The sequence below is a fragment of the Idiotropiscis lumnitzeri genome, chromosome 20 (genome assembly GCF_059441095.1).
Source record: "Idiotropiscis lumnitzeri isolate Australia: NSW breed Sydney's pygmy pipehorse chromosome 20, RoL_Ilum_1.0, whole genome shotgun sequence".
Taxonomy (NCBI): domain Eukaryota; kingdom Metazoa; phylum Chordata; class Actinopteri; order Syngnathiformes; family Syngnathidae; genus Idiotropiscis; species Idiotropiscis lumnitzeri.
Window position 1 is genome coordinate 1,459,744 of NC_142410.1, and position 13,945 is coordinate 1,473,688.

Genomic DNA, 13,945 nt, shown 5'->3' on the forward strand with positions numbered 1-13,945 from the left:
AGTCAAGTTTAAGGATTTTGTTGACTTCCTAAATCGGCAAGTTAAGTACCTTCTGCATCCACTTTATGGTAACCTAAAGGACACTCCCACAAGCAGGAAAGATTCTATAAAACAGAAAACAAAATCACAACACACAGAAACACCGAAATCAAAGAAAGTCTTCACAACAGTCATTGTGCCCGCCAAGATGGAAAATAAAACCACCACGCCAAAGGCACAACCTTTTTCAGTGGATGCTAGTGGCAAACCATGTGCTTATTATCATGGAGAGCAACGCAGTCTCACAATTTGTACGGAATTTAGGAGAAAGCCACACAAGGATAAGATTGACTTCTTAAGGAGCAAGGGTCTGTGTTTTGCATGTTTGAAGCACGGTCACATTAGCAGTTGCTGCAAACAAAAGCTTCTATGTCAAGAATGCTCTAGACTGCATCCGAAAGCATTACACATTGTCCATAAAGACTTCAGAGAAGAAACTACCAAAGACAATTGTGAACGGCAGTCCCTATTAAGTGCGCTCGTATAAACAACAGAAACCTGCTGTGTCACTGGGGCCGGTCAAGAGGACTGCGCCCTTTCAATAATTCCGGTATGGGTCAAGGCACAAAAAGGAACCAAGACAGTGGCGACTTACACATTTTTGGATCCAGAAAGCTCAGCTACTTTTGCGACAGAGTCATTGATCAACCAACTAAACATGAGTGGACGGAATGTAAGCATTGCATTACAAACAATGGGTAAAGACTCAATTGTGAACACACCTTGTGACTGGTCTAGAAATCAGCAGCTTGGATGGCAAGGAGTTTGTCAAACTCAAGCAAGTGTACACACAAAAGGACATTCCTGTAGCGAAGGACAATATACCCCGACAAGAAGATATTGACATTTGGCCACACCTAAAGGAGGTGAGAATCCCCACAATTCAAGCAACTGTTGGATTACTCATAGGCGTAAACGTCCCGAAGGCAATGGAACCGCTACAAGTGGTTAACATCAGGAATAATGGACCATATGCCGTGAGGACTATATTAGGCTGGACAGTCAATTGACCACTCAAATGTGGAAGTGAAAGAACTCAAACCAACAAATTGACAGGAATTACTGCGAACAGGATCTCAGTGGTGAAGCTTGAGGAGCTTTGTCAGTTGCAGTTCAAGCAGGATTTCCTGATGCTGGACAAAATGAGATGTCTAAAGAGGACCATCAGTTCATCAGCATGGTGTCTCAATCTGCTGTACTGAAGGATGGCCACTACAATGTTTGCCTTCCAGTACTGGAGAGCGAGACAGTGACGCATTTTGCAACGTAGCTGATATGGTAGTTGTGGTTGAACTCCATTCAGTGGTTTTGTAAATATATAGATAGACACCCTTATTTTTGTAAATTACTATATTGTCACTTTTTGGGTTTTTGGACTTTTGGGGGACTTTTTACTGTGTTGCACTTTGGAAGGGCTGCACAATAAACATCACTGTGGCACATATTCTGGCTACGACATTTGTTTTTGAGGAGGTCGAAAAGGAACCCGCGACAGCAAGGAAATGGCAGAATAGGATTTTGGCGTTGGTAGCTTTGTGGGATGACGCTGGATTGGCGGTAGAGACGAAGTGCTTTGTCAACGGGTTGTGTGTTTTGCTTCTCGCCACATTCTCCACGTGTCAGGCAGTTTTAAAATGGCTCTTCTAATCATAGAATCCACTCGCAGCAACTTTCACGTCTCTCTTGCAAGGAAAACAGAACGAAAATTGAGGCCCTTTTGTTGAGGATTTAATTTTTCATTTCTTATTTAGCGGTTCTCCCATACTTTCTTGCTTGCTTCGACTTTTTTTACTGAATGTTTCTTTGATTGCAACGCTAACACAAGCGGAAATGCAGACGGTTAACACCGCATGCGCATGTCTTGCTATATCAAAAATACTGAGCTTTCGCACATGTGGAAGTGAAGGGTCGGCACCTTCCTGTCATCTCAAAAGCCTACGTAAACTTAGTTTTTTGTAAAAAAAAAATATTTTTTTTGCCCGTACAAAAGTTGGTATATGGCGTACATGATTTGAATTGATAAACGTACAGAATACGGGGAAAACGTCTGACAGGTCTGATGTGCAAACGATTTTGTGGATGAGTTCAGACTTGAGTCATCGAAAACAGTCCATAAAATTTTTTATTTGGACGACTGTCTAGAATCGAGTACTAATGAAGATACAGTTCTTACCTTGTGTGCCGATTTGATGAAAGTGTTGGCGAAGGGAGGATTTCGTCTGACAAAATGTTCAAGCAACAGCAGGAAATTTCTTAACTCGATCCCGGAAAAGGAAAGCGCGCAAGGATTTCAAGATTTGGATTTGGATGAGGATTACTTGCCAATGGAAAGGACATTGGACGTCCAGTGGTGTGCCGAAACGGACCAGTTCAAGTCCAAAATCTCCCACAAAGATCGACCACTCACTAGAAGAGGACTGCTTTTGCAAGGAAGCTCAATTTTTGATCCAATGGGGTTTCTTGCACCAGTGATATTGCCTGCTCAAAGGATCCTACAGAACTTGCGCCGACAGAAATATGGCGGGGATGAAGAGCTGCCTGACACTGTAGCTGTAAATTGGAAAAAGTGGATATCAAGTCTATCACAGTTGGAGGGATTTGGAGTTGACAGATGTCTCAAGTTGAAAAGGTTTGGCATGCCAGTCTTCGCACAGCTCCATCATTTTGCGGACAGCCAGCTACCGGGTACTGCGTTTTTCGACTGGTGACGCGCAAGCCACCTTGGTTTTGGCCAAGACGAGAGTAACACCCCTGAAGACTCCAACTATTCCTAGAATGCAATTGATCGCAGCCGCAGTTGCATCAAAGGTGGATAAGATTCTGAGGAAAGAGCTTGTCTGAATCTTCAGGAATCTGTATTTTGGACTGATAGCACCGCTGTGCTAAAGTACTTGAACAGTGAGACCACCAGATTCAAGACGTTTGTCCCAAATAGGGTGGCAGCGATCCTGGAGCATTCTCAGACATGTCAGTGGCGATATATCAACACCGCTCTAAATCAGGCTGATTACGTAGCAAAGGGACAAACTGTAAAGGCATTTTTGAAAAACGACAACTGGCTTTCGGGACCAAGCTTCTTGCTCGGATCAGAAGACCACTGGCCGAAGAATCTGGATTCTGGACTCCTGGATGTTAATGACCTAGAGGTCAAAAGAGTGACTCAAGTGCACGTAATTCAGTCACTGGAGCCCAAAGATTCTCTGGACCAGTGGATGAACCATTATTCTTCTTGGACAGCATTGAAGCAGGCCGTAGCCTGGTTTCTAAAGCTGAAAGACTTACTGAACGAGTTAAAGAAAAAAAGGAAGGAGTTAATCACATTAGGTGAAAAATGCAAGATGAATTTATTCAAGAGAACTGTCAAAGGAAAGTATTTGACTTGTGACGACACGGATAAAGCAGAAAGAGTAATACTGTCAAAAGGCAAAGTTTCAAAGAAGATTTAGCCATATTAGAAAACCAAAAAAGGGTGAAGAAAAGTTGCCTACTTTACAAGTTGAAAATAGTTCTTTAAGATGGTGTCATGAGGGTTGACGGACGGTTGAGCCACGCAGCCATGCCTGAAACGGCAAAACAGCAAGCCATCTTGCCCAAGGATTCACACATCACAAATCTGGTCCTGAGATACATTCATGAGATTTCAGCTCATGCTGGAAGGAACCACATGATGGCTAATCTGCGTCAAAAGTTTTGGATACCTGGAGCTGCTGGAGTCATCAGAAGGTTTCTGTCCAAATGCATCACCTGTAAAAGATTACATGGAACTACTGGCAAGCGACTTATGGCAGATCTCACAAACTGCAGGGTGCTACCTGACGATCCCCCTTTCACCAGAGTTGGCGTTGATTTTTTTCGGTCCATTCCAAGTAAGAAGGGGAAGAGGCGTAATTTTTACATATCTCGCTGTCCGAGCCGTACATCTGGAAATTGCATTTTCACTTGACACCGATGCATGTCTCAACGCAATCCGAAGATTTCTTGCCAGAAGAGGTCAAGTGAGAGAGATGTATTCTGATAATGGGACCAACTTTACCTCAGCTGACATTGAAATGAAGAAATCAATCAAAGAATGGAACACTAAGAAAATCAAGAAACACTTGCTGCAAAAAGGTATTCAGTGGCATTTCAATCCCCCAGCAGGCTCCCACCACGGAGGAAGCTGGGAGTGACTTATTCGTTCTGTGAGAAAAATCCTGAATGTCACTGTAAAGCAGTGGTTCTCAATTATTTCTTGTCACGCCCCCCCCACCAAGAAAACAATTCGCGCCCCCCGCCACCATTTTTTTTACATTTCGTACTAATGTACATGTTCTTTGTATATTAATGTTAGATTGTCAATAAATTATCCATTAACAAAGCTGAATTGATAAAAAAATATATATGATTTTGAGAACGACGACTGTGAGGATCTCAAAACTCAGTACTGTTGTGCAAAGTTTGATGAGATGATAAATATTTACTAAATGTTTTTTTTTTAACTTTATTAACATGAATAAACCAAACAGTTATTAATACGTACATGATATAGAAAAGACAAAAAGAGCCGGGGGGGTTTTAAACAAAAATTCTATATAAATAACATAAAGCAAAGGTTTTAATGTTTACTATATGTTTTTTTACGTGTTTACAATACGTTTGACGTCAAACCTCTTCGTTGTGATGACGTCAGCCATTTCCGTGTTCCAGTCTGAGAGCGTCTCCTCAATTGCTAACGTCGCCGTCGTCTTATTTTATGTTTAGATACGTCGTGGTTGCAATACAACATTTCTGTTCATAGCTGCTGGCTCTCCGCCCAAACGTGGTTCGAGTCAGACTTCTGTTAAAAGTCGAGCATACATCGAAGCAATTCATTTTAGCGATTAGCGCCTCCTTACTCGCCTCCTCGTTTAGAACGCTACTTGTTTGCGGAGTCGTTTATTTGCCATTACGTAGCTTGTTGCTTCTGCTGTGCGCGGACTTACATATAGTTCAAATAAAGTCTGTTCTGGTGCGGCGCAAGATAGCTTGGCGCGGTGCATTTAAGTGGCGGCAAAAGAAATCACTTCCGGGTCAACGAGCGACAGGGCGACATTTTTTTTTTTTTTCATCATTACTGCGTGACAGGGCGACACTTTTTTCTAAATCAGTACTCCGTGACAGGGCGACACTTTATTTTAAACTGCTACTGAGTGAACTAGGGGCACAAACGGCTTTGACGAGCTCAAACTCGCGGTGTCTGAGGTGGCCTTTTTCGGTCCCAAAACTATGCAAAATACATGTTCCCCAGGGTACCACGCGCCCCCCTCAGCATCGCACTGCGCCCCCCTGGGGGTGCGCCCCACTACTTGAGAATAACTGCTGTAAAGGAACAAATTTTGGATGAAGATAGTCTACATACCTTGCTTTGTGAGGCTGAAGCAGTTATAAACAGCCGGCCTATCACAAAGACATCTTCCGACCTCAACGACTTGGAAGCACTCACACCCAACCATCTGTTGTTGCTGGAGGTCAAACCTGAGTTACCTCCTGGAGTCTTCTGTAAAGACGACCAATACGCCAATCGCAGATGGAAACAAGTGCAGTACCTCTCGGATATCTTCTGGAAACGCTGGTGTAAGGAATATGCCTGGAAGAAACTTCTGCGTTGGAGACGTTGTGCTGTTTGTGGATGACACGTCACCCAGGAATTCTTGGCCACTTGAACGAATTGTGGAGACTTTTCCTAGTGGAGACGGTCTTGTTCGCCAAGTTAAAATAAAACGAGCTTTGTCGTCCTATAACAAAGCTGTGTCTTCTACAAGAATCAGAGGCTCACTGATGGATGTGTTGTGATATTATTTAGGCACCTTTAAGTGTGCACTTTTTTAAGTAATTGTTTCAAGACTGTTGAGAACAATTAGGGGCTGGTTCCTAATGCACCTTTTAGGTTTACCGTGCTCTTGGTTTAAACCAATCACAAATTGAAGAATTCTTTGCCGGCCCAGCATTTCTTGCCTGGAATCGCATGGGAAACCTGTTCGAGTTTGGCAGACCGCTCCTACAGTCCTGGCATCTGAGCCAGCTGACCCTCCAAGTACTGTAACTCTCAGATTTAACGGTTTCATTGAATTTGATTTAAAAATAGTTAAATCAATATAAAAGATAAAAAGTAGTGTTCAATATGGGTGTAGGAGCCTAGTAAACCGAACAAAATCAAGAGGTTCGTGTGGAACGCCATTTTTGCGGACAAAGAAATGGACGACAAGGAAAGGAGCTTGGAGCGTCAAGCTTAAGGCTTTACTAAGTAAGAACATACAACGGTATTAAAATATGTTGTCCATCAGATGAGATGTTTTTGAGATACGCTTTGCTGGTGCATATTTCCAAAATGTTTACGTATAGCATTTAACATAGTTACTTACAGTAACATTCTGCTTTCTCCTTGTGATTAAAATTTCTAAAAGATCTGTTTTCTTTCACAGTTTAAAACCTTAGCACGAATGAGATCATTTGGTATGATTCCAGTGCTTCCAGCCTTCTCTGGGAACATCCCCAAAGGAATCCTGAGGTATAAAAAACAAAACGGTGTATATATATATTTTTTTTGTTTTACCGTTTTCTGCCCTGGAAAATTGTTCTTATTACTATTATTCTTTTTAAATAATAATAAATTTAACATTTAAAAAAAATAGACATTTCTGTTCCTAGTTTTTTTGCATGGCGTATTATTCACTCGGTCAATCGATTGAACACTCTAAATCAGAGGTATTCAATTAAAAGTCACAGAGGTCCACAACGAAAATTTCTTCCAATTAAAAGGTCCGAACCAAAGTCCAACTTCCCGAAATGTCTAGCCTATGTTCACATTTTTATATAGTTTCAATATTTAGTCATTTTCAACAGAGCGCACTTGTATACTAAATATTTAGCAATGTTCCCATTGAACACCTTTGCCAGTCAAACAAATATAAGGCCTTTATTTCACATTCAAGAAAATGTGGCTCCAGGAATTTAAGGGTGCCACTTCCAGAAAAAAACAGTAAAATATCTCCTGCAGAAATATATCAAGTGCTAAGAATTGAGTTAACATCTTTTACCTTTTTTTTTTTTTTAAATCAAAGAGTTATCAGCCTAAAAAAAACGGAGCGCCTAATTATCCAAGTAAACCAGGTCAACATGTTCAGCACACAATCAATAAAAATGGCTGTCCTCATGAAAAACTAATTCAATATGAGCTTTGACACCACTTTTTCTTTTGAATATTTTTTTGACTTCTCTTAATGAGAAAAATGAGTTTGTGACTGCCCTGCCAGTGACTTAAATCTGGGTTGGAAGGGAGTCATGGCCATTGGGATTTGGTAGATTTCACACATCTGGGCTTTGTGTTTTCTTTTAAATAATGTTTGTGCAACCACATTTAAGCACTCCTTCACAACTTCCCCATCACTTGAACGTTTTTTTATGTTTCCCCAAAATCCATGATACTTTTACTGAATATTAGTTTGCATACCGCTAGGATGTAAACGAAAATGTAAAAATCTGTTGTACTGCACTCTAAGTTCGATGTTTTTAAAACCAGTAACTGAGTCCTAATTAATTTAGGTTTGTGCATTTTCTGCATTGTCAATTTGAAATAATGTCCTATTTTCAGTAAAGGGATGGAAATTAAAACTTTTTAAAATTTTGATTAATCATTTGACATTGTATTAATCAAATGATAAAATAATCATTAGTTACATCCCTAGTGGGCATTGTTGCTCGTTGCATTTTTTTAAAAACAGTTGCTTGATGGGTTGAAACTTTGCACTAAATTGTTGCTGTTTCTCGCTTGTACCACGCTAGGGCTGCTCAATGAATGAAATGTGAAAAAAAAAAAATATATTATTTGCGTAATAATTGACATCATGATTATTCAAACAATTTGTTTTTGGTACAAAACCCCCAAAAAAACAAATGGAAACAATATTAAGACAAATCAAATTTATTTTTGCTTAAAATTGAAAAACCGGTGCAAATGTATTAATTTGTGTATGGTTTCCTTGTATAAAGAAACAGTGCATTGGTATACATGTTATACATTGCCATAGATAGAACTGTTATAACATTTAAATCAACAATTTAAATTAACGCCCACATTTTTAACTTGAGTATCCTCACTGTCGTACTAGACATTGTAAAAAGAGTATTATTTTATCAATGTTTTATATATAATATACAGTGAACCCTCGGTTATCGCGGTTAATGGGGACCGAGACCACCCGCGAAAACTGAAAATCCGCGAAGTAGCGGCGCACCTTCAAAAATGCTTTAAAAAAAAAAAAAATATATATATATATATATATATATATATATATACGGGTAGAGAGAGAGAGAGAGAGTGAAATTCATGTTATAACAAAAAAACCAAATTATTATTAAAACGTATTATTCTTTTATTCCCCAGCCATTCTTTTTGTATTTATTTAATTACTCCGACTTTTACCTGCTGGTACGCCGTCCGGTGTGCCCTGTGAAATGAAAGGTGGCATTCTTTTATTTATTTATTCATTTATTCATTCATAACTGACAGCCTCGCGCTCCACTCGTGCCTGGGCGGAAGAGGTGCTCCAATTCGGCTTAACGGTGACAAACACCCGCCCTCCTCCCCCGGAGCTTCCATTCGGTTAAACTTAGGGGCCGCTTGGAACCGCCCGTGCCCGGGGAAAGTGCTCCTCTTCGGCTTACTGTGACGCGAGCATGCCCTCCTCCTCCGGAGCTTCCATTCGGTTAAACTTAGGGGCCGCTTGGCACCGCCCGTGTCCGGGGAAGGTGCTCCTCTACGGCTTAACTGCCACGCACGCCGGAGCTCTGGTACGGTCCGAACTGCGCGAAACGTCGCCACCAATCGTGTCCGGGGGAACGTGCTCTTCTTCGTCCACTCTCCTCTTCGCCCACGCTCTTCTTCGGCGCACGCCGGCCGTCTAACCGCTCCAGCGCCCCGTCGTGCAGCTCGGCGAAACTACAATGCCCCCGAATATTTTTTAGACCCGCGAAGCACTGAACCCGCGAAAGGTGAACCGCGAAGTAGCGAGGGTTCACTGTATACTGTATATTATAATTGTTTTTTTACGATTATACCAACTTTGTAATTATTGTGTAATAATCGTAATTGAATTTTGATTAATTGCACAGCCCTATACAATACCCACACATCTACAGAAAAGCAGCAATTTTCTTTGCTCCAGTCTGCTCTTTGGCTTGTTAATAAGAGTATTACTGTCACACTAAATGCTCCAGTACCATTACTAACGTGATTTTGATTTTTAGGTTGCATCCAGAGGCAAATGTAACAAGATTGGGGCCATGGGCTCATTTCAACTGCAGCTTCTCCTGCTCCTATATCTTGGACCCCAGGGACCCACTATTCCTCCGGATTGGTTCCCTCTATCTTTCCCAGGTGGTCAAACAATTTGGGACGGATCACATCTACAACACGGACACCTTCAATGAGATGATTCCTCCCTTCTCAGACCCCGCTTATCTGTCAGCTGTTAGTCGATCCGTCTTCGCCTCAATGACTGCTGGTGAGTTTTCACGTATGAATTAAAAATTAATTACATGTAATGGATGTTTCTGTACCAAAAGCAATACTATTATAGTTATTTCCCAATTCCGGAGTGCTGAGGACGCATTTTATCCAGTCTACTGACTGAGGCAATTCTGAAAGCATCAGCTGCCATTTAACAGGGCAGTTTAGCATGGATGCACTGTTCCCCCATTGTGTCTCAAGTCTAGCTGGCTAAATGTTAGCATCAACAAATAACTTTAAATGAAAATAAAACATAGTTTACTGGGACTGATGTTGGCTTTTCCAGTGGGTAAAAACATACTACTTGCATTTAAACTTGAAATTAACACATTTGTGTGCCGTCAAACGTACGTATTGAAATTGCATATACTGAATCTTTAGTCATTGGTAGGTCAAAAGCAGTGTTTATACATGGGCAGAAAAATTAATGATCGGCTGAACCTGTCAAAAACATCAAGCAGAGTCAGCTATTTAGTGAAATGTGCCTCTTGCTGTCGCTTTAAGGCTATATGCAATAGTGCGTTGCTATTGGTTAATAGGAATAATCCATTAAATGAGCATGCCCGTGTGTCTGCATAGTCACATTTCTCACCACCAAATACAAAGGAGATGAACCTAAGGAAACTTTAAGTAGCAACATAATATTTCCCCAAAATGAAAGTCTGTCACTGTGGACAATTGGTCATCTACTTCAGTAGGCATTTTTCCCCTGAATTTCTTTGTTATAGAGATTTTTGAAGTTCTCATTACATTTTTTTTTTTGTTTTGTTTTGTTTTTGGGGAGTGCAAATTCCACAAGATAGCGGCAACGTCTTACGTTGCTACTTTAAGTCAACCAAACTTTTATGAGACATATTCAAGTTCCTGGGAGTACAGATCTCCGATGACTTCTCCTGGACACACAACACCACAGCAGTGATAAAGAAGGGACCTCAGCATCTACACTCCCTGAGGGTCCTCAGGAAATTCAACCTGGACAGCAACCTGCTGCTGGCCTTCGACCACTCGTCCATTGAGAGCCTTCTGACTTGCTATGTCTTCATCTGGTACAGCAGCTGTACTGCAACTGGACTAATGCAGACAGAGTGAGGCTCCAGAGGACAGTCAAAACAGTGCCGAGGATTATTGGCTACCCTCTCCCCTCCCTCTCAGACATCTACACCACCGGGTGCTTCAGCAGAGCAGATCATCAAGGACAATACTCATCCGAGCTCACATCTCTTCGACACAAAGACAAGCAGACTAAAAAACTTTTTCTTCTTGAGAGCCATCTCCATGTTGAACTCTCGCACACTACTACCCTTGCCTTGTAGAACTGCAACATAATGTGGCACTCAGTGCACTTTTTCAACATTTTTTTTTTAATTTTGATTTTTATTATATTATTATTTATTTATTTTATTTTTATTATTTATATTTGCAATGTAGAGGGGAGCTCTCCAATCTCGTTGCACACTGAGTATAATGTCAATAAAGGGCATTCTGATTCACCTCCAGCTCTGGCATCCCAAGTTGGACCCTTTTTTCCTTGTCACCTACATAACTTTTTTTACGGTATCTCATTCCTCTTCTATTTTATAATTAATTGGGACGTGGGGCTTGTACATTGCCATGCACTGTTATGCCACACACTTTATAAAGCTGATGCAGATATTGCCACAGTCAGTGAGAGAAACAGAAAACAGTGCAGGGCTCACCATTCAGAACTGTATTTTGGTCAACTGAACTGCATCTTTGAAAATATGGCATTAGTGGCAAAACTACACTGCAGCAGTGTTAGATTGAGCACAATTTAATTTGTTGTTATTTTCAAATACAATTAATTGTCCCAGTTTGGACACCCACATCTGACTTATTGTGTTACAAAACTTTGCCCATTTCAAAAACTCCCCTACTGAGTTCGACATTTCAGCCGTGTTCTAGAATTGTTCCTCACTTGTACCTCATGAAAATCTTTTTTTTCTCTCCCTAGTTGATCCTCAGGCAATTTGGCTGATGCAGGGATGGTTGTTCTTTAATGCTGCAGCTTTCTGGAAGCCTGCCCAGATTCAGGCCCTACTGCACGGCGTGCCCCTTGGACGGATGATCGTGCTAGATTTGTTTGCAGAGACCGAGCCAATTTTCTCCTACACTGAGTCTTTCTACGGACAGCCTTTCATCTGGTGCATGCTGCAGAACTTTGGCGGCAACAGCGGTCTCTTTGGCACAGTCGAGAGTGTCAACTCGGGGCTTTTCAAAGCCCTACATTTCCCAAACTCCACCATGGTCGGCGTAGGTATGACACCCGAGGGCATCGAGCAGAATCCCGTAATGTACGAATTAATGAGTGAACTGGCATGGCGCAAGGAGCCAGTCAACTTGTTTAAGTGGGCATCTCTGTATGCTATACGTCGTTACGGCACTACACAAGAAAGTCTGACCACCGCATGGAGACTCCTGTTTTCCAGTGTCTACAACTGTACTGTGCCACATTATAGAAATCATAACCACAGCCCGCTAGTGCGCCGGCCTTCTTTTCACATGAAAACCGACATTTGGTACGACCCGGCGGACTTGTTCAAAGCGTGGAAACTCATTATTGAAGCGTCTCCTTCTCTCATGTCCAAGGAAACGTTCCGGTATGATCTTGTTGATGTTACTCGAGAGGTCCTACAAGTTCTAACGACATCATTTTACAAGGATATCACAGATGCCTTCCATAAACAAAAATTGCCAGAACTGATAACTACAGCAGGAGTGCTCATATATGACCTTTTGCCAGAACTCAATCGTTTGCTATGCAGTGATGGCAATTTCCTGTTGGGGAAATGGCTGGAGCGAGCGAAATCTTTAGCCATTGATGAGGAGGAGGCCCAGCTATATGATATGAATGCCAGGAACCAGCTCACTCTGTGGGGCCCCAGCGGTGAAATCCAAGACTATGCCAGTAAAGAATGGGGTGGCCTCATGGAGGACTACTACGCCCAACGATGGGGCCTGTTTGTCCAAATATTGGTGGAGTGTTTGGACAGTGGGCAGCCATTTAAGCAAGATGCCTTCAACCAGGCAGTTTTCCAGGTAGAAAAAGGATTCATTTATAATGGCCGGAAGTACCCCACAAAGCCTCAAGGTGACACGTACGAGATTACCCGCAGGATCTTTCTAAAGTATTACCCACTGGCTATGAAAACCTTGAAAAGACTATAATGATCTGCAGACAGTACATTTTTGGTAAGTGTATGCAGCAAGAGGAATGTGAATTCTTAAGAGGGATCCCAAACTTTCTGATGATGACAATCATCTTCGTCCATCCAGTATACTCTTACCTGAAATGTTGCAAATGCGGTAAGAAAAAAGTTGTCCTGATTACAAGCCCAGGCATTACGAATGATAGACAACAGATTGTTGTCACATTAACATAATTCTGGTTGGTGCTAAACTGGTTTGCTTGACTTGGTCGACTTTTATTTGAAGAGTGCCAATACAATACTTTATGGGTAACAAACCACTACTGGTAGCTATTGGTCAAACATTTCTATAATGTGTTTTAGTTATTCAGACCTTTCTTTCTCCTGGGTGGAATGCTCACACACAGCACTAATATTTGATCATATGACATTTGGCAAGTTTGACTTCTAGGAGACATTGGTTGTGGTCATCAACAAGATTCTGGCATGATTTTAGCTGAATTTTAATTTGTTGGTGTCCTGGCAACTCGGGATGGGAATTTTTAAGATTTTAGTGATTCCGATTATTATCAATACTGCTAAAACGATCTTTATGGATTCTCATTGAATGAAGGAATGAAATACAAGTAATATTTAAAATAATTTTTGTGTAAACTCTATGATGTCTTCGAATTTGGACAGAAGATGAAGAATGTATGCCTTCATAATCTATGATGTAAACTTAATGGGGGGGAAAAACTTGCTTCTCAAAGACTTTCAAGAGACCAACCAGAAAGCTAAAGGCACTTTTTGTGTACCTTACAGCAGTGGGCCTCAACCACAACCACCGGTCCTCAGGCCACTTTGGAAAGGGCCACGGCGGGTGGAACAGATGAAAGAAAGGGGGGGGGGAAATTATATTGATTTATTTATTATACAAGACTGAAAAATATCAGACTCTTGTGTGCGTGTGTATATATGTATATATATATGTATTTGTATGTATATATATATGTGTATGTATATATATATATATGTGTATGTATATATATATATATGTATATGTGTATGTATATATGTGTATGTGTATATATATGTGTATGTATATATATGTGTATGTATATATATGTGTATGTATATATATATATGTGTATGTATATATATATGTGTATGTATATGTGTATATGTATATATATACACATATATATATATATGTATATATGTGTATGTATTT

General features: G+C 40.9%; 1 protein-coding gene across 3 annotated transcripts in view; it reads left to right on the plus strand.

Annotated features, from left to right (window-relative positions):
* naglu (N-acetylglucosaminidase, alpha) overlaps positions 1 to 13,621 on the plus strand; it is a 38,736-nt gene extending 25,115 nt beyond the window's left edge. Inside the window, exons 4-7 of one of the 3 annotated variants that reach the window (XM_088284496.1) lie at positions 6,480 to 6,565; positions 9,304 to 9,560; positions 11,538 to 12,775; positions 13,537 to 13,621. In XM_088284496.1, the coding sequence (XP_088140622.1) occupies positions 6,480 to 6,565; positions 9,304 to 9,560; positions 11,538 to 12,751 (1,557 nt within the window). In that variant the 3' untranslated portion in view covers positions 12,752 to 12,775; positions 13,537 to 13,621. Of the gene's footprint in view, positions 1 to 6,479; positions 6,566 to 9,303; positions 9,561 to 11,537 lie in introns of all 3 variants that reach the window. The other 2 variants (XM_088284495.1, XM_088284497.1) reach the window with 2 other exon arrangements.
* Positions 13,622 to 13,945: the final 324 nt, after the last annotated feature.